The sequence below is a fragment of the Gavia stellata genome, chromosome 25 (assembly GCF_030936135.1).
Source record: "Gavia stellata isolate bGavSte3 chromosome 25, bGavSte3.hap2, whole genome shotgun sequence".
Taxonomy (NCBI): Eukaryota; Metazoa; Chordata; class Aves; order Gaviiformes; family Gaviidae; genus Gavia; species Gavia stellata.
The window spans coordinates 10,367,955-10,388,493 of NC_082618.1; the positions used below are offsets into that span (position 1 = coordinate 10,367,955).

Genomic DNA, 20,539 nt, shown 5'->3' on the forward strand with positions numbered 1-20,539 from the left:
TGACGCCTTTTCAACAGGCTGGTGTAACACTAACGACTTTCTATTTGTCTTACACAGAAGCTGATTGAAGTAATAAGAGCTGTTCTGTATCTCCAATTCTTTCAGGACTCTTTGGTTTATGACATCTTGTCCTGGGACTTTGTCTCTGCTCTGTTTACCAGCATGCCTCTATCTAGAAACAAGAAGCAGCACAGATTCTTGGAAGGAAGGTAGGAATCGAGGGACATTTTCGGACAAAAGTCTTTCATGTTCACAGATTTGCGGACCTAGGACAGGAAGCACACGTACGCTTTCAGACTGAGCAGCTGACTTGCCAAAAGAAGAGGGCAGAACACATAACTCGAGAAGGGGGATTCAGATGTGTTAAGTCATAGAAGAAATTAATGTAGGATTTCTTATGTGCTTATAGCTCGCTCATCGTGAAAAAGATGCTTGCCCACCCCCCTTCTGACTTATAAATTGCAATTTTTAAAAGTTATAATCTCTGCATATATAAATTACTATTAGTTTTGGACAAGATAGTATCGTTAAATGACATATCTTCCAATTACTTAAACTGCAGGAGAGAAAAACAAAATGTATCAATTCTAACTTCTTCCACAAGGCCTAAAAGGAAGTTAACCAATGAATAACGGAAAGACTTTGAATGCATGTGCAAGTGTAAAGTATCTATAGAAAGCCTATGTATATTTGATTGTAGTATTTCCCAATCCTGTAGATTTTTGTTTTCTGCTCTTTGAAGATGTACTGTCTTTCTGCATAAATGAAACCTACCAGATGGATGATTCTAGAGTATAAATACATAAATAATAAACAGTTTTCCCTTCTTCTGCAACTCAAGTTTTATTTTAAATTCAAATTTTGGACTCCATTAGCCTTTAGTATGGTTAACGCACCATTAGCACTGCACTTGGCCACATTTAATGCATTTTCAATCTGAAATAGTGAGCTTTCCTTGGATAATAACAGAATCTGATACGTTCCAGAAAAGCAGCTACCCTGGATACAGCCACACAGCTTTGAAGTAGCTTTTCCATTTTTACCACTTAGGAAAAGAAACATTAGCACCTGGAAAGACTTTTTAGTTGGGAGAGACTTTGAATGATGATTTGCCTTTTGACTGTTTTTACAATTGGATTTTTCTTCTGCTAGGAGGCCAGACTGGAAAGATTTACTATCATCACACCGTACACAAGGGAACTTTAAATTTTTCGAGGGACAGTTGCACAGATAAGTACTGAACTCCTTCTGACAGCTTTTAAAGGAACAGTGACCTATTCATGGCATATAACTCTCACTAACTCAACCACTTCAGTGAAACTCTTTTTTGATATGACAATCATACCCGCATCCTACAATAAGAAGATTGATGGGGATAAAAAAACAAAACAAAAAAACCCACTACCATCCTTTACCTCTTTAAACATTTACACCATCAAAATATCCTCCTCATGGTTAGACTAGTTGTGGTATTAAAGGTATTTGTTCAGTAGTGCTACTTTTCTTCTGTAACTTCTACTTGACCTAACGTAGTCATTAATGTTTAGATTTTGATGGTACAATGATAGCCAAATGTCTGTTTAACAAAACCTGTGTGGCCTCTAGGGTTGGTGGGGGCGATTTTATATTTATTTCCCCCGTCCAGTCTCCAACACTGCTAACTTCCCTTAGTTGCATGAGTTCGATACATGCTCATATTCTTTTATGGTCTTCACATACACAAGCATGCTACCTACTGCCATAAAAAACAGGCACATAAAACATATCACTCTGATATTTCATTTTGTTCTTAATGATTTGTGTTATTATGCCACCTTCCTTACTGAAGGACCATCAATTCTGGCAAACAAATACGTATTGCCAAAAAATGCAATTTCTTCTTTCAGTGCTCCACCTTTAACACAGGAATCGTATTCCACAATTTCCATAAGGTACCTCAAGACATACAATGACTAATAACAGTAATAGCTGGGTGGAAGGAAGCATTAAAGCAAGCAGCACAATCATGGACTTTGACCAAAACACTGCATCAAATTCTCTCATCAGGAGTGCCAAGTGATCATCAAGATCCTCATGTAGGGTTTTCTCTTCAGTCTTAAAAAGATGCGGTAAACTACAAGGGTTTTGTGTGTCTGGAGAGATGAAAATCTAAAGTTAATTCAGAAAAATTTGAACTCATGATTCTATGGAAACAACAGATTCTCTTCTATTTGAATTCTATGATGCTCAGCCTTCTAAGCCATTTTCTCTCAGAAATTAGGTGACGTTACCCCAACTAAGAGATGCTGTTTTGTTATTTGACTCACAGGAACATTTATTTCCTGTAAGACACAGACTGCACACTAGGAATTTTTTGGATGTGCAGGAAGGCAATATATGACCGAACAATGGAACACAAAGAAAAGAGACATAAACTTTTTACTGCTCTATGCTGTTTAAACTCTCGATGATCCCATTTCTCCATCTGTAGGTGGATGATAGAGGATTCCAACGATTCCTGCTCACCCTCATCACAACTGAAAGAAGGTTAAATGATTTCAGATGCAAAATGTTTTGAGCTTCTTAAATGAAAGCCATTGGAGAAGCATATTGTCGTATTCAAACTGCAATATTACTTGAGAAATGGAGAACTAAAGTTATGCCTACAGGAAAGTCAAAATAATAGGGTCAGGGAGCGCATACACCAGAAATTGTATTCATTACCGAAATTTTACATGCTCTAACACAGAAAGAATGTATAGTGAACACCCTTACCTTTTATTGCAGTGCAGATCATAAATAGGAGTTTTGAACTGTATGGACTTGACCATCTCTCCTGTTCGTAAAGAATATAGGTCCACACAGCAGTAAGGTGGGCTTGTGCTAAAATGAATAAAAAAAGATTTTAATGGAAAGAAGGATTTTTTGTAAAATTATTTTTGAATTCTTTCAGCCTCCCTATATTATTTAGCATGCTAAATGAAAAATCCAGCAATATAAGCAGAATGCTGGTGAACAAAGGGTCAATATGAGCCTTCTACATTAAGGGAAGGTGTGATTAAAATTGAATTATGATATCCATAATGGTCAAGAACCTGTATTGTGCAACTAATTATCAAGCACTTAGTTTCCTTTGTCACAAGTAAGACTTTGGAACGTCAGATCTGACCAGCAAAATACAAATCATTTGATAGGCATGAAGTTTTAGACTACACTCTACTTATTTAAAAATATTCTGCACAGTAACACTTTTCTATAGGGAGTACTTACTTCTCTCTGTGCAACAGCTGAACCATTTGACTCGATTTGATAGAGACACATTACACAGAATTTACATTACATCTCTGATGGACTTTTGTTTGAACTATATAGATCTTTTCAATTGCTTTGTGTCACTTTTATCATTTTAATATAAATAAAACTCGAAGGCCATTTCTTAATAAAAAGGTTTGCTTTCTTCTGAGAGGGAGAAAGTGCTGAGTGTTCCGATAGGGTTGAGGAAGGTAGCGGTGGAAACCATTTTACAAGCTGAGGAGAAGCTTTGATGTGGCAGTTCTTTTCCATAACACCTTTTTTCCCCTCCAAGAACGCATTAAAATGTTGGCTACTTCTAGGTCAACGAATATGAAGCAGCACAAATTGCCAGCTGTACAAACATATACTAAGTATTGGTAAAGGAGGGTGTTTCTCCTTGCCCATATCTGTTTTATTTTACAGAGTTTAACACAATTCCTGACACAACACTTGCTTGTCTCTTAGATCTGCTCAAGCTGCTCGAGAATTTTCTGGAGAACTGGAGTACAAATGCCAACTGTTTACCTCGAATGCCTCAAGATAATAAAATGGTACATTCAGTAAGTATGCAGCAGAGAAACAATATACAGTATATGCACAGAAAGACAACTGTCAAAGAATAACAGAAAAAGTAACTTTTGACATTTTGCCTACTGGAATTCTTCCCAAAGTATACATTTTTCTAGGCACATACCTAGGCTAATAACTAGAGGGTGCTATTCATTACTTTTAAGCACTTCAAAGGCCCTTCAAAAACACTTTTAAAACAGTGAGACTCAAGTCTAGTTACTTTACATTAGAAGCTCATTGCTGCTAGGAAACGCAGAAAACCACGGCAAGGTCTACATACACGCTTTTTTTTTAATTTAAGTACATTTATTACCTACAGAAAATTATTATTTTGATAAAAGGGTACACAGATTCTTATTTCAAAAACAGAAATCACAAAAGCTGATATAGCTAAAATTATATTAGCATAATTGATACTGATTACTATTTCCATATAAGCCTGTGTCGAACAGTTCCATTTTGACTGTTTGACTTGACATATAGCTAACTACATGACTACAGCTCAAGAGTATATACCTCCCAATACGTATTGCACCAACAAAATTATGGGTAATAATCCTGCCACTCACATGAATAATTATTATTATGTCATACCTTCCTTTTGGCTCATCGTGGTAAGACCATTCTACTAATGCTTTTTTAAACCGCACTGGCTAAAAACCAGTAACTTGAGTTCAGGTGCTAATGATCAAGTAGTAGTATGGACTAGGTTATAAGTACTCTGAAACTCTACCTAGCTCAATTCAAAAGTCCTCCTTCCAAATGTTACCTTTCTTTTCATTCCATGTCACACTGCAATCTATGATTGGAAAATAATTTGCATGTTATCTTTACTTTCTGAAATAAATACAAAGACAAGGTCAGATACATCTGAGGATGCTCCTAGGACCTACTCAGCAGAAACAAATGGCAATAGCCAGAAAAAGTCACACTCGTAGCCCTTTCTTGTTCCATAACAACTCAGTATTATCACAAGCCTTCAGACAGCCGAGGATGCTTTCCCAGCAAAGTCCCATTTTTTGGCTAGAAGTGCTTTATCCACCGATTATGACACAAAAGGGTGGAAGCACAAGTGCTTGCTCCTTCTTTGGCAATCTTTTCAAAGGTGGAAAGGTAAAAAAAAAAAAAGTTTAAAATGACTAGAAAATACTTCTCTTTCTATCATTTCCTTCTGGTTATTTTAGTTCCTCTCCCTGTTCAAAGGAATGGCTGTTACAAACCTCATTTGCTACTGAGCACTCTCAATTCATGAGACACAGCATTCGTTAAGTTACCGTAATTTAAATTCTACTCCAAAAGCTGTGTACCTAAACAAGGAATGATACAATGCTGAGATCCATAATGTCAAGTTCTTTTTTGATCAGGCCTCAGTAACAACTCAATAACATGTTTTCAACTTGTTGGACAAAAATAAAAATCAAGGATTTTAATTTCATTGTTCAAAAGAACCCCATAGAGCAAGGATTCTCCCGACACTGAAAAATTTCATTTCTTTTCCAAAGGCATTATTTCTCAACCATTCTTAAAGTATGAGCCTTTTGAACGGCCTTTCTTTACCTTCCTTTATCTCTCCTCAGCTAGCAGCAAGATCAATTCTTCTACAACAGGAGAATGAGGATTATAGACACAGGATTCATTTCTCCGTCGTAGCACTTAAAGAATAGTAAAAGTACCTTGATTAGCCTACGCTCCTCACAAGCAGTAGTAAGAGCTATCCTTCCCCCCTCCATTTCAGTGACGTCAAAAGCTCAGGCTCAGTAGTTCTGTGCGCTTTCCCTTCCCAGCCTCTGATATGCAATGGATTCGATACTGACCCATTTTAGCGTATTAAATCAACAGAAAAATAACACTCTGTCCTTTCTTTCTCCTCTAGAGGGAATTCTCCCCCAGGTTAGCTCACCGAAAGGGCTCAGTGAAAGGTCTAACAAGCATGGAAGCAAGAAAGGAGGTAGAAGCACATGACTTGAGCAATAAAAGATGTGCAATAGGGCTGCAAAAGCTAGAACTGGCTTGCCACCACAGAGCTGAGCACAATGCAGCTTTTTCTGACACGGTATGACCTCCACTGAACCACTCCCGATTCCCAATCTTCTTGAAACAGGGAATTCAGGGATTTCTATGGCCCTTCCTTCTACGGAGGAAGTCAGACTTAATTACAGCGTCCCCTTTACATTCTTAAAATTAAAAGTCTAGACTGAGTCCTGGATATAGCTTTTAAAAGCTAGACATCTCAACTCTTTTTAACTCATTATTTAAGAATTTGAACACAAACCCACCAAGATCAAAAGCAGAGGATGAATGTGTTTCCCTTCTTCCATAAGGTTTATACCACATACATTATTTCATTATTCTGCTATGTTACCACACAAGAGGAAGATTTACACTAAGCAAGATGCCCTATTTAAATATACAAAAAATGACTGTGTTCAGTAAGACAACAGATCATTATTAATAAACATCCTCAAGTCCTTTGCAGGGTCTCTGGAAAAATTTATTTAGGCATAATGCTTTGTTCTTTACAATTTTCTTCACTAAATTATCAAACAATACACAATCAAATATTAAATATTCAAAATGACACCACTTATGAGAATGAAAAATAACATTTAGTGTAATCAATATAAGCACATTTAAATTTCAGCTACAAAACCAGAAGCAGTACCCAAACTACCACGGAACACCATCAAAACCACCAGAGAGATTGCAAGACGGAGGCCCACAAACTTGCAAAAGCATCTCTCGACAATCGGAAGTTCTCGAAACCCTAGAATTGTATGAAACTAAAATTTTTTCATCTTGCTGTTTCAGGAATAGAGCAATGAACATTCATTTCATCAGAGAATCATATACACATTGTAAGTAAACGTGCTTGAAATACACTAGTTGATGGCCTATCCTCAGCTATACTAACAAACTGCCATCAGTTGGGAGAAAATAAAACAAGGAGAGTCCTGGCTAAGAAGCTTTTCTTCTGATAAACTGAATGAAGGTTCACGCAAGTCTCATTGATGAGAAGGGCTCCGATCGTATTTCAGTCCACCAGTGATGATTATGTAAAGGGGAGAGATTAAGACAGGAACGTGAAAACACTGGGTTTTGCAGTTTGGTAGTAACATCAAGTCTGTCACAAAAAAATCTTGCACATTACTCCCACAGATGATCGACAAATTTTTGTTATGTATCCTGATTGTTAAAATGGCTGCTTAATGCAGAGATAGCCACAACTTCCTTGAAGGCAATGGGCACAAATTCATGGACGACTTCAAAATGTTGGCATTAATAAATACACAAATACAGTCAGGCTCTTGTATCGTCTTCTATTTGACTGCTGCAGTGCAGGGACAGAAGAAAAATAACAGATGCCTTGTACAGCTAGCACTTGACTGCATCTGTGCTTATGCATCACGACGTAACTATCACCTCTTCACAGATTTGCTAGCAATGAGTCACACCATTTATAAAAGCTCTGTGTAAAATGTTTGCATACAGAGACAAACATACCGTACAAAACATACACACTTTTTATACGGGGAAAAAAAGGAGAAGACAGATGGAACCAACACGAGGCCAAAATTTTCTGTGCCTAGAAAGATTTTCCTTTGCCTGCTCACAAGTGTTTGCTTTCCTCCCTGCTGCCTTCTCCCCACTCTGCCACGCAATGAACAACATCCCACAAAAAAAGAGAATGGACATCAATTACAGAATGGTCTCACGAGTGCAGGAAGGAAAAAAATATAAAAAGTTTGAGAGGCGTAAAACTGAAATAGAGCTTTTGCTGAAAAAGCTGACCACCAGGCCTTTATAAGGCATTCTTTACGTGAGGCATTTTCCAGTTAATTGTGGCATGTAAGAAAAATCATCTCAGGATGGAAGCTGTTTAGCCAACATAGCGCATCGTTGTATATTTTACACCATCTTCACAAAAGATGGGGCTAGAATCTTTAGAAAAATAGACCCAAGGGAAGCCTCTCCATCTACCTACTTTTTTTACTCTACATGTATACAGCATAAGCTTGATGAGCTACACAATGATGTCACTTGGGAACAATGACAGAAGTTATGGCACCATAACACATTTTAGATAGTAAAATTGCTAAAATAATAATTACAGCCTTCATTAGGGAAAAGTATACAGTTATACAGCACATTGTTACAGTAAAAATATTTTCTATGACCTGTACTCCTTTATACAGGCTCTGCAAATTTCTTTCAGAAAACAGTCAATTAATTACTATTAATAGCCAAATGTTAATGTCTTAAAATGACAAAACGAATGAAAACTTTAGAAAAATGTGAAACTGTATCAAATTATCAATGAGCTCACATGAAGAGATCACAGGGACTGATCTAACAAATATAGAAAAACCTATCACTTCTCAAGAACAGGACATTACAAGGATTCTACGCAATATCAGTATTATAAATAGCCTATCAAAGCTTGTCACAAAAAACTGTTCTAACGATTAGGTAACCTCAGCATTTGTTGATTCAGTTGTTATGCCTTGATGTCCTCTAGTCAAGACAACGTAGCTGTCCGCCAAGAACCACTACAGCGTTCTCTACCCAGAGCCTCTTTTTGGTAACTTGCCTTCACGTGATGGGACAAGGGAAATAGCTTATTTCCAGCTGCTACGTATAAACTGATCCTTGTCTAAGGTGCCACTCTGCAGTATGCTGCATGTCCCTCTCGCCTGTTGAAACTGCGTTACAATGAGCTCCGTCCTCCTCTAATTACACGAAGAATTACATTACCTCTGTCTTGTTCTGCACCCTTACAAGGCAGTTTCCTTCTATATTTACTCAGGATAAATATTACACATATTAGCAGCAGGTTTTCTGGAGTAACGATCCCTTTCTTTCTCTTTTATAGTTTCCACATGAAAAAAAAGATTTCTTCTTCTCCCGTCACGTACTGACCTTCCTAATGTGCAGGGCAACATAAAGAGTTTTCTATATATAATGAAGATATAACGAAAAAAACCCTAAGAAACTTCCACTCATCAGCATACTTGATCACATGACAAAAAAGTCTTTCATTTAATCACTATTCCAGTTTTGATACTTCCAGGTATTATCTGACAATTTATTTAAACAACATTCAACAAATTCGTATTCGACAGGATTGGGCTGTGAAATGGTGTGAGTTATTGTATAGTATACAGGAGCAGCCTAATATAATCTCTACTGACCTCAACAGAACGATGTCCATTACCTTCTGAAGCCAGATATAAAAAAACCCAGATATAACAAGAATTACAAAAAATGTCTTGCTAAATATAGCTGACTAATTTATTTTATTAAAGACTAAAATGATACTTGTTACTGCAGCAACTAGAGAATACTGCTTGCTAGAAGCTAGAAAATGCTTCCATACCTTGGAGGCCCAATCTTGCTTTCCTTACACACGAGTACCAACTGATACAAAAAGTCAAAAATCACTAGTAACATTTGAACTTAAGAGAAACTTCAAGCCTTCTTGCATATGTTATGCAGATCAGTAAATTTAACAGCAATCACTAAACCAGCTTCAGGCAGCAGGTCACACACTTCCAGTCAAAAGCAATCCAGTCATATAGTCACCACTAGTTTATATAAAAATAAAATGATGAATGAAAAAAAAAAATCTGGCAATTATTCTGTCACAATTTGTCTGTTATCTTTAAAGTTTTGTTTCACAACAAAAAAAGCTCTATTTTAATTTCAGTGTTTCAAAATTAGGTCAGGTGATTGGATTTAATATTCTACTCTGAAGTACAATTTACAAACAGTGGAAGGTTATATTTTTGAAAACAAAAAAATATAATCATCAGCGTATGTCTGTTACTCACTGTATGTACCCAGACTTACCTTCCATTCTACTATGGCCACACTAGTACCACTCTTCGTTACTCTCATACGTTTCTCTTGGGATGTTTTACTAATTTGCATGCAACCTGCAATAATAATTTTTTCAAGTCCAGCCAACCCAACATAGAAAATAGCCTTATTTTTCATTACTTCCAGTGTCTTTAAGAAAAGCGGTAAAAATATTACAACTTATACTGACATCATACTCAAAAAACTAACACTACAACAATCTCTTACTAGGCCCAGCTTACAGTCTGGGGAATTTAACGTTTACAGTTAAACTTTTTTTTTTAACTTTCAAGTGCCTTAAATAGAACACAGCTTCAAAACTTATTTTGTAAAAGACAGCTTCTTTCATTGTCAAGTCAGAAGGGACCATTACATCACCTAGACTTCCCGTCTAATATCTACGTGAAACTTAATGGCCTGCACCTATTCTTATCACAGAATCACAGAACCACTAAGGTTGGAAAAGACCTGTAAGATCATCAAGTCCAACCATGGCTCAAATGCTTTAAAAGCAGTTCAGCCCTGGCACCAAACGACCCGTCACACGTAGAAAACAGGAGAGAGAAAAGTGACAGCAAGTCCAAGGAAGTGCCTGGACAAGCTACGCCCAACTGATCTGTACACCAAGCTGCTCCAGAAGATTTTTTAAAAATTACTCCTCTATAAAGCATCAGATCCACCAATAAGTTACCAGTCAAGAAAAAGCTGTTTCCGTATAGGAATGAGGAGGACCCTGACAGTGACACAAGTTTCTAAATAGCAGTGCAGTGCTTAAGATTGTCCAGTAACCTGCTCTAGCTGTGGCCACTCTCTGGTGCTTCACAGAAGGGGAAGAAAAGCAAAACAAAACCAGCGTACACTGTACTGAGGTAATTAATGGTGTATTGGAAACATTCCTGCCTGAACCTTTACCCTGGAAAGTTGAAGCATGAGATTTGATTATGATCTTCATAGCAATATTATTAACATGTTGAGACCACAAAGGCAATTCTGTTCTCCTCAAGGCCCCTGAAGAAGGTTTGCCCAGATTAACAGATTTTGATACTAGAAGGATCATCTCTTTCCAGGCCATGCACAAAACGTCCCAGAAGCTCAAAGAAATGATTTTTTACCAAGCAACCTAATCTTGTCTTAAAAGACTTGGAGCAACAAAGGGTCCTTTATTTTTCTGGCAAGTTGTTCCAACATTTAGATAATTTTATTTTTATGGAATTACTTGTTATTGCAAGATAGAATTTGTACATACTCTGCTTTTCAGCTTTTATGTCTCTGTCAACAACACAAAAAAGCTCACTGCATTCAGTTATCTTTTCCATAAGTCAGTAAGCATCCAAAGCAATCCAGTCACTAGCTAATCTGCAATAAAGTGAAAAAGATCTTTAAGGCTTATGTTGTAAGGTCTGTTTTCCAGCGCTAGCACATACTTGCAGTCCTCCTCTGAGCTCCCTTCAGTACTGCAGTATTCTCACCTTTCTGAAGGATGCATACCAGAATGAAAACTCTTTAAAAAAAAAAACCAAGGATTGCATTATTTATTCTGTAAACAATAGTGCAAAAAAAGCTTTAAGACTTCCACCATCTACTCCCCTAAAACTCCCTGGCTCTCTGCATCCCAACTTTTCACAATAAAAGCTGGAAAACACAACTCTAAGTAATTTTCTGACTTTCATTCACGGTACTTAACAGATTCATTCAAAATCAGGAAAAGCAGAGTAAGACTTCTGAGAAAGTGACACTTCCCAAAAACGTGTGTGTAGCAGTGAAATAAAGCAGCAAAGACATTTTAAGTGTACCACAAATTGCAAAAGACATGGAAGCACTTAGCTTTAAATAAGAAAAACCTGTACCAATCTTAGACACGTTACTAAATTTAATCCTTCAAATACAAGAGAGGAAATTATTTGATACAGCACTAAAATATTTGTGTTAAATACCAAGAGATACAAACTTCACCCTTGCATCTTCCTCAAATATTTTGATCAAGTCTATCAGTCTAGTAAAACAAGTTCAATCTTATCCTCTTACCCCACCATCTTTATACTCTCACAGGCATGTAACAGAAAGGTTTTCCAGAAGTCATCAACACTGCAGAAGCCATTTTGTTGCAGGTAAACTGCAAGTCTCAGCCTGAATACCAAAAAAAGACATACCAAAAGAAAACCACCTTGTTTGCTCGTGTGTGGAAAGAAAAAAGGATGGGACTTGTGCGATTGTGCCAAAATAACCACTAGACAAAAAGTAGTACAGCCATCCGTGTGTACAATATGCAAGTAAACCACTTTTTGAACAAAGGAAATCAATAAAAGGTGAACTAACACGCGTCAGTTCCTATGTGACATGGTATCAGGTAGGCAGGACAAAGATGCAAGAACTGGGAACAGAGGTACCACTCCTTTCAAAGTCTTTCGATGAAAATTCTTGAAAAAGATCAAAAAAATATCTAAAGCATTGATCCCTACATCTTACCAATGCTAATGTTTAAAAACTGCATTAATCATTTCCCCTTCTACTTTTTTGATTTCAGGGTTAGTAGCATTTTGTTTCTGTAGTTTCATAAGCAAGGCATTTCTTCACAGTGTAGAGTCTAACTGGTGAAACGACGCCGGAAGGGCCAGTGTCTGTCTCCGTGCGTAACTCGGGCTGTGGTCTGGGAGGGAACCTGAGGCTTGACCATGGTTGCTTATCCTGCGACGCATAAACCGCTACAGGAGAACTGTCAGGATCATCTTCTTCTGCCTCTGCAGTGACATAAATCCCTATCCTCAGGTGAAAATAACTATCTTTTACTGCAAGGCGTGGTACTGTATACACCTTTCCTGCATACAGGCAAATGTATAGTACCATAATTAGCTGCCCAGGTATAAATTAACTCTATAAATTACAGAGGACAAATATGTTAAGCAACCAGATTATGTCATATCTAGTTAAGCCAAAGACACATGCATTTTGTCTTTAGCAAAAATGATTCTTAAAGAAGCTAAACTTAGTTACAAGTTTTGCCTTTTAATGAAATAAATTACATTGTGATATGATTACAAGCTTTGTAACACTGTTCAAAGAATACTTAATGGTAACAGCACATTAAAATAAGCTTATTGTAAAGCAAGTAAATTCTTTGCCTCATTTTTCACGTCTATCCTCATGTATATGTTACCATGTGTAACTGCTTTTAAAATTTTCTACCCAGTCCTGTACACATTGTCCTTTTCAAGGGCAATCACATATATTTTTATACTCTATTAACTTTTTATCAATTTAATTAAAGAGCTATGGTAAAAGATACCTAGCTTTAGCAAACATTTGCAACAGTGTACCTTTGTAAGAGTCTTAAGGACTTTTTATCAAAAGGTAATTTCACATCAGGCAATTGCTATGCCGTTTACTTCTATACTCTATTCTATGGCTAGCTAAGGTAATGAATTTAAGTTAATATTTGGAATTCACTGATTTTGAGGAGAAAAAAATAAGTTGTTCTGTGTACACATATTTCAGTCTCTGTTTTATTACAGAAGATTACAAGCCTCAGCTTCTTCCACCAGATCCATTTTATTTAAAAAAAAAAAAAAAAAAAAAATTACAAGCCAGCTTCTTCCCCACTGTTTTATCCTTCTTTGTCGGTTCACTAGCTGATATTTGCTGTCGGGTGTTGGAGATACAGATTCCTGCGAAACTGTTTCAATTACCATCCCATGAATCAGTTGTCAAGTGCTGCCTGTAAGTGGCAAGGCCAGCGCTCCCCTCCAGGAGATCAAGTGCATCCACTTAGCGTAAGAATAGAGCATAATGTACATACTACACACATGCACCACAAATAGCATTTAGCACAGTGGCATGAACATGCAAGACACTTCACAAAAACACACAGCAAGAAGAGTCCTAATTCAAAAGGTTTATTATCCAAAAAGCACTAGAGAAAGAACACAGGTTGGCGGGGGGGAAGAGACTGTTGCATTAGTAATGCAGCGAGCAAGATGTTGGAACACAGTATTTAATACTGACTCATCTCCAGACAGGACATCGTAACTTTAGTAGAAAGACTGAAGTCTCATACCTGTGAAAAGCAGTTGCCAGCCCATTTTTAAAGTTTGGATCTGAAAATTTCAGACGTTTCAAATGCTCAAAGCAAAGTACTACGGGCCAAATCTGCAGTTATGTTGAACTGTACAGTTCCAGATGTTGCTATTTCTTTTTAAAAGGTGTCAAAAGAAGCCCTTAGTTACAAGCAATATATAGAAAGTTTTCCCTTAGAAATATTTAAGAATGTTCCATCTTGTTGATAAGTATAAAATGATCACATACAAGAATAGAAAAAAAATATCTTATCAGCAAATTCATCTGGAAATTAATATAGCTTTCTGTAAGAAGAAAACCTGCATACTACTCTTCTAATAGCATAATACACTGCATCTGTTTCTTTAAAGAGATAAGAATACATAAAAATTATCACCAAAGAAGTAAGCTTCTAAAACAAAATAGAAAGCATATACCAGATTTTAAACTGTTCTGAGTTTAATCTGAAAGTGCAGTACACCTGTACTTACTTACACTACGAAGAGATAAATGTGGGAAATGAGAGATGGGAACAATGCTTTAATATAAAATGGGTGTCCACATAAAAGCTACTTAAAGTTGGGGGTTTTTTGTTTGTTTTTTTTCCCCTCAAACAAATGAAGAAAATAACATTGAAAACAGACTGATGGCTGTAGGGAGATCTGCCACTCTATAAATATGCTTTGCACATTCATTTAAAAAACCAAACTAGTATAAAGTTAATTGTTCCTAACATTTTACTTAAAATGTAAAACAAGTATAATTATGTTTAAGACATGTTTCTGTAGACAATGAGCATTAACTCTTTCATCAAAAAATATAAACAAAGTATATCAAGTGTTAATAGGTGATCCAATACAGTTATCTGAATTGAGTACCCATTACACTGAACTTTGTGTTCAAGCGTTTTCAGGATATCTACTCACGTAATTTTATGATGTTTTCCTTGTACAATGAATAAAAATGCACATACATGGATTCCTGCCATCCATACCTAGCCATCTATTTGCACTCTACAGTTTGTGCAGTACCATACTCTGAACTTGTGATTCGCTGGATACTGACAGAAACAGACTTCTCTGCTGCAGCCTCTACAACAAAAACCCTCCTAGCTCCTAAATTTTACCATAGCTCTGTCAGCAGAAAAGATGCAGCAAAATGCCTGTCATGCAGGGCACAGGAAAAGATCCAGTTATTGAGAGCGCTGACAATTCTACGTTAAATAAATGAGGACTCAAAACATTAATTTCAATGTAGTAAAAAGCCAACCTACTAAAGGGCAATGCAGATAAATATTTCCTCACCAGTTTTGCACACTGCCATCATCCGCAGCTTCGGGTGAACATTGAGTTGCCATTGCTGATACAATGGGGTTACTCTCAATCACATACCACAGTTCATATGACAGGCAAAACCCCTGACTAAATACAGAATGAAAAGTTGTTTCCACTCTTGGGGCTGTATGGCGGAAGAATCTGAAAATACATATTTTCTCAACAATCCCAGAACAGATGTTTTGAACTGACAGAGGTCATGGATTTTTTCAGTTCTGAGTACTTTTGACAACCATTATGTCCATTTTTGTTCAATCAAATCAATGGCTCTTTTGCTTCCCACCTGTAGTCGAGGCATCGGAAAGACTGTGTTGTACCTCAACAAAAGGAGGAAAATTTACGACTAGGTTTTATCAACATATTGGTATTATCGTAACATACTATAAGAACAGTACCATCAGTTCAAACAGAAAAGCAAAAGGGAAGGGGAATCCTTCAAAATATTAAAATGCTTAGCAACCTCCAAATTACCCTTCGGTTTTGGCAGCAGATGGCTCTTCCCCCATTCTGCACTACAGCAGTCTGTAACATGTTTCTACTATTGTGTTTTCTGCCCGTAACATTACTCATTCTTGTCATCAGAAGAGATTTTCTAGATTTGTTTTTTTTAAATTTCAAAATGCATGAAGCTAAATAAAGCCATACAACAGCTTACAACCTACCTTTATGTACTGCGGCATGTTGTATTACATTGCTTCATTCTATGGCATGTGGCCTGCCTGTCGCTGAAGTGTAAAATATAGCACAAGCTGGCTTTTCAGCTGTGGCAGGCTTTTGCAGAGAGACTAGAGTGTGACACACTTTCCACTTCACTGAGACATACCACATGTTACAAAACATAGCTGTCCCATCATATTTTGCGTTAGTTAATGTAGGAAGATTAGCAGCATCTCAAGAGATTTGTTTATCTACAAGGCTTACTTGACCATAGCTATCACTGAGGAAAAGTACATCTGGAGCTCCACTTTTCAGGTCAGAATACATTTTTCTGGTATATTCTGGACTAGATTTTTTTCTTGTGTGTAATCAAAAAGTCCTTTTATACAAAAGGTATGAAACTGCACTGGCTATCCTTGATCATTCTATGAACATACACTTAACTGGAAAAATTTCTGTAAATCTTGGAGAGCATAAGCAAAGATTAACTTCCGAGTAGAATACAACTGCATTTCTGTCGATCCTCTATCAAAGATTAATCTCTATGATCACCTGACTAAGCTTACAATCTGGTAGGTGTGTTTCCTCCAAAAATATAGAATGAAATAAATTTAAGAGTTGTCTTGTCCTTCTTCTTACTGTCAAATGAAGCAGAATTCACCAGTGAAATAGATGCATGAAATCTGTATTGAAATAAATCCTACACCGATCGTCAAGATCATACAAGATAGAAGAAAAGCAAAAACGTAGAAACTTTTTGCCTATCAAGAGACAGAAGCATGACACAGCTTAATAATAAAAAAAAAAAAAAATCGGATTTCTGGGAGCACAACACTGAGAGCAAACTGATGCTGAAATATCTCAGCTAAAGCCAGATTTCACTAAGAACCCAAACAGAGCATTCTGTGAAGCCACTTACAGCCTTATAGCCCTGGATTTTACAAATTGCTAGTATGTATAAAACTCCAAATCAATACCAAAGTTTTCTTCTGTATTCTGAGGCATTATTTATTGACGGTACTTTCTGATCAATGGCATATCAGAAGATCGCACAGTTAACATAGATGGCAGGTGATTTTTGCAGCATAGGTACACTAATTCTATATATTTGAGACATTGTTACATTTAACAAAGCCAGAATTTTACCAAAAGCCAAAAACAATCTAAATTGAGAGTCAACAGAACTCATTGTTCTGAAATGCACTACAAAGCTTCTTCAAAAAGACAGACCAAATCTTTGCTCAGCTACCTCGAGAGTGCCATGCTCCTCTGCAATCTGCGCAGGTTAAAGTTCCCATCTTGTGTGGGACTGAATACTCAATAATCAATATTTAAAAGGTGGTTTTACCTGCAACTGTTAACATGGCAGAAGTATTACAAAGGTCCAAATATTTTATCCTGTTGATTCTTGTAAGAAATTTCTTTAGATTTCAGGTTATTTTTTTTCTTTTCTCTGCTTTACCTTATGATTCATGGCTCCGACAGGCCTACTGGCAGCTTCTCATCTCACATGTAATCACCACCAAAGGCCAAATTAAGCAAGCAGCTCCACGCCCGCCTGCCCCGTCATCCCAACCCCCATGCAAAACCACTTTTTGGATTTAACATTAAAGACAAAACCCTGTACCAACCTGTTTTATCTGAAATAGGTTTGCCATTGGTGTCATTAACAACATAAGCAGATACTAATGGGATTGTAGAACACTTCATCACCTCCGTATTAAGTAGCCTCTCTGCCTCAAATTGCACGACAGCAAAACATCTTTCAGTTGCTTACAAGTCTACTAAAACTTAATTGTTTATATGCTAGTATATGGCTCGAATTACAACTTTTGAGAAGCTTGAAAACAATTCCATTTCCAAGAAAGAATTAGAGAACTTTAGAGCACAGATGACTGAAGTTGAGCAGAGATAAGCTTAGATCTTATGGTTAAGGCACTTGGAAAGCGCTGTGAACAGCAAAGCCTGTATGAGGTTCTGGTCACATCAGGTAGGTCAAAACTTTCACAAGTACCCATTAACTGTATGTTCTTATGTCTTACTTGGTTTAATTTATGACTTGCCATAGCAGACCATGATCTTCCGACGTGCAGAGTTTTCACTGTAACTGAACTCCCTGAGAGCTGGTTTAAACATATGAAATAGTACCTGAAGGTAACTGCTGTGCCCAAGGAGCCCATGCGAATAGCAAAACCAGTCATCTGCTTTTCTTTAACCTGGCCTTAAGGCTGAGCTTCTACATGAATTGCTTAACATCAAAAAAAGTGTTAGCTTATGTTATAGCCTTTCTCCCAGTGAGGCCACCGATATAGCCACCTCCTCCACTTTTCATAAAATCAGGAGACATTTTTTAGTTAAACGCAGGAGGAATTACAACTGCTTGGGAAAGGCACACAGAAATCCTGTATTCTCACCACAGAGATCGTCACAAATACAGCAGATGCTGAAATGGGAGATACGGTCCTTCAGATTGTGCAGGCAAAATTGATTAAAACTTTTAATGTTATTTTATTAATGCCTCATCTTTAAAATGAAATAGTTATACTGTACAAATATTCCAGTAATAATTTAAAATCACAATTAATTTTAAAAAGAAGTTTGTGAGCAACCATGGAAAAAGGCGTTAAGCGGTCTCCTCAGGTGATATTCTGAATTAATTACCTAGTCAGAATGTAAAGAAAAAATGGATTAAGCAAGATCTTTTTTTAAGAACACTCCTTACAGCGTTTTCACAGAGAAGGAGCCTTCTAAACCTCTATTTTGAAATACTGAAGAAAAGTTTACTGTATTACACATTTTAAATTAATTATAAATTTAAAATTTTAAAGCTAACAAAATATATTCATTCTCCTTCAAAAACAGATCAGAACTAGAGAAAAAGAAAAATTATATCAGATTTTTTTAATGGATTCTATTCATTGTGTTTTAATTGTCTTTTTCCTCACTTCAGAGACTTTAAAGAATCTAATCCATACATGAATGCTTGAGCTCAAACTGCCTTGACTTTCCCTCTGTATATTAAAGATTATTGAAAGAAAGAAAGAGAAGAAAAAGGACAAGAAGGACTCCAGAGAAACCACTGTAAGACAGAAAATGGCACTTAGTAACAGATATGAAGTTCAAATACCATCAAGTTGTAGTGGATTACGCAAGTGGCAGCAATTGTGTAACAATACAGAAACAAGGGCTGTAAGTTAACGCAGTTTGTCATTAGCTGCTCAAACTACAAGCATGAAGTGACAGTCATTATTTATGAAAAAACATATTAAATAGCATCATATTTGAATTGATTGAGAGCTCGGTATCTGATGGTGTTAGTATCCTCAGAAAAAGAGAACAACTTAAATCATCCTGAAATTTCTAACTATTTTGCAGTGTACTTTAAATCCTTCTTACAGTATATAACATAGGAGTAACCCTAAAACATGTAAGAAAAGAAAATATAATCCTGAACTGTTCTCTGTGTCTATGTCACATTGATTTATAACAGTTATTTCTAAGACAGACAAAAACACACAGATGCAAACAATTACTCTATTTTTGTAGGCAACAAGTGAGGTGGGTGGTAACTGAGAAATTTTGAAAAATCCTGTCACAATATTCCGTTTTTTTCTTAAGTAACCCTCATCACACAACAAACGCTCGCCACATCAGAGACTTTCCAGGGCCTGAAGGGCCGCTTTGATTCCAGACCGCTGCAGGCATTAGCGGGGACGTAATTAGGGTAAAAAGTTCAACCACAGTTCCATGTCTAGAGTGCTGCCAGAAATAAATTTCCTCTCATTCACTGGTTTCTACTGTACCCTCCCTGAGAAACATATTGAAAACACATTTATCTTTGTAGAGTTCGTTCCTCTTCTAATTAACTTTATAGCGTTTACAGTATTTAATAATTTAAAGTGGAATTTAAAGTGGCCCTGGAACCAGCAGCTTTGCCTGTAATGGCGCTGTGCATTATCTTTTCCCTGTAGTGCTTCTTTTGACAAGTTACTCAGGGAAGGTATGTGCTCCAGCTGGTTTTATCTGGCTGTGCATTTAGCAAACGGCTACTTCCTTCCCTCCATCTCCTCCCCGTTACATTACATGCACGGAGGGTTGGAACAGCAGGAAAATGAAACTACGCCTCAGCTTGGAAATCTGTTCTCCCAACCCTCCACGCTATCCCAAAGACGGCTTAGAAAAGGTTTATCTTTTTACAGCTTGGTAAGTCAAAGCTTTAGAAGGTCAACACTACCCACAGTTCTCACCAGCTGGTCAAAGTTTGACCCCAAATACTTGTTTTCTTCCTTCCAGTTTTGGTCCAAGATGAACAGTTTATTATAGTTCAGAGGTTATTTCTTACTATAGTTCACTCAGACAAGCATTTGCTGTATCAGAAGAACACCGGATCTTTCCTACCCTCAGTATTTACAAATGGAAACACTACCTTACTCCATTAAAGCTCTATCTCCCAGCATTTTAACCTGGGAGAAAATTCACAGAATTGCCAGTAAACATTACTTCAACATCGCAAAAATAGTTGAAGTATGTTAATATCATTATAGCAACAAGTTACAAGAAAAAATTCTGGGATCTGAAGAGCTCTTTTTAAGGTGAAGAACGTTGCTATCTTTAGCACATAACATAACAATCAAATCTAACATCACTAAAAGGAATTTAAACTACTATATTCAGGGGTTGTGTCTCTCAGGATCTTAAAAGCTACCACACAACCAGTTAAGAGTAAACCGATTTTTCCTGCAATAACCAGAGAGGATAATGTTTTTCATCTGCTCGAACGGAAGGAAATCTTTGCAAGG

The 20,539-nt window shown here is 36.9% G+C and overlaps 1 protein-coding gene across 4 annotated transcripts in view; it reads right to left on the reverse strand.

The window, feature by feature from the left end:
• BCAS3 (BCAS3 microtubule associated cell migration factor) overlaps positions 1 to 20,539 on the reverse strand; it is a 370,279-nt gene that overhangs the window by 316,177 nt on the left and 33,563 nt on the right. For all 4 annotated transcript variants that reach the window (XM_059829121.1, XM_059829119.1, XM_059829120.1 and 1 more), the window contains exon 7: positions 2,755 to 2,862. In XM_059829121.1, the coding sequence (XP_059685104.1) occupies positions 2,755 to 2,862 (108 nt within the window). The remainder of the gene's footprint in view (positions 1 to 2,754; positions 2,863 to 20,539) is intronic.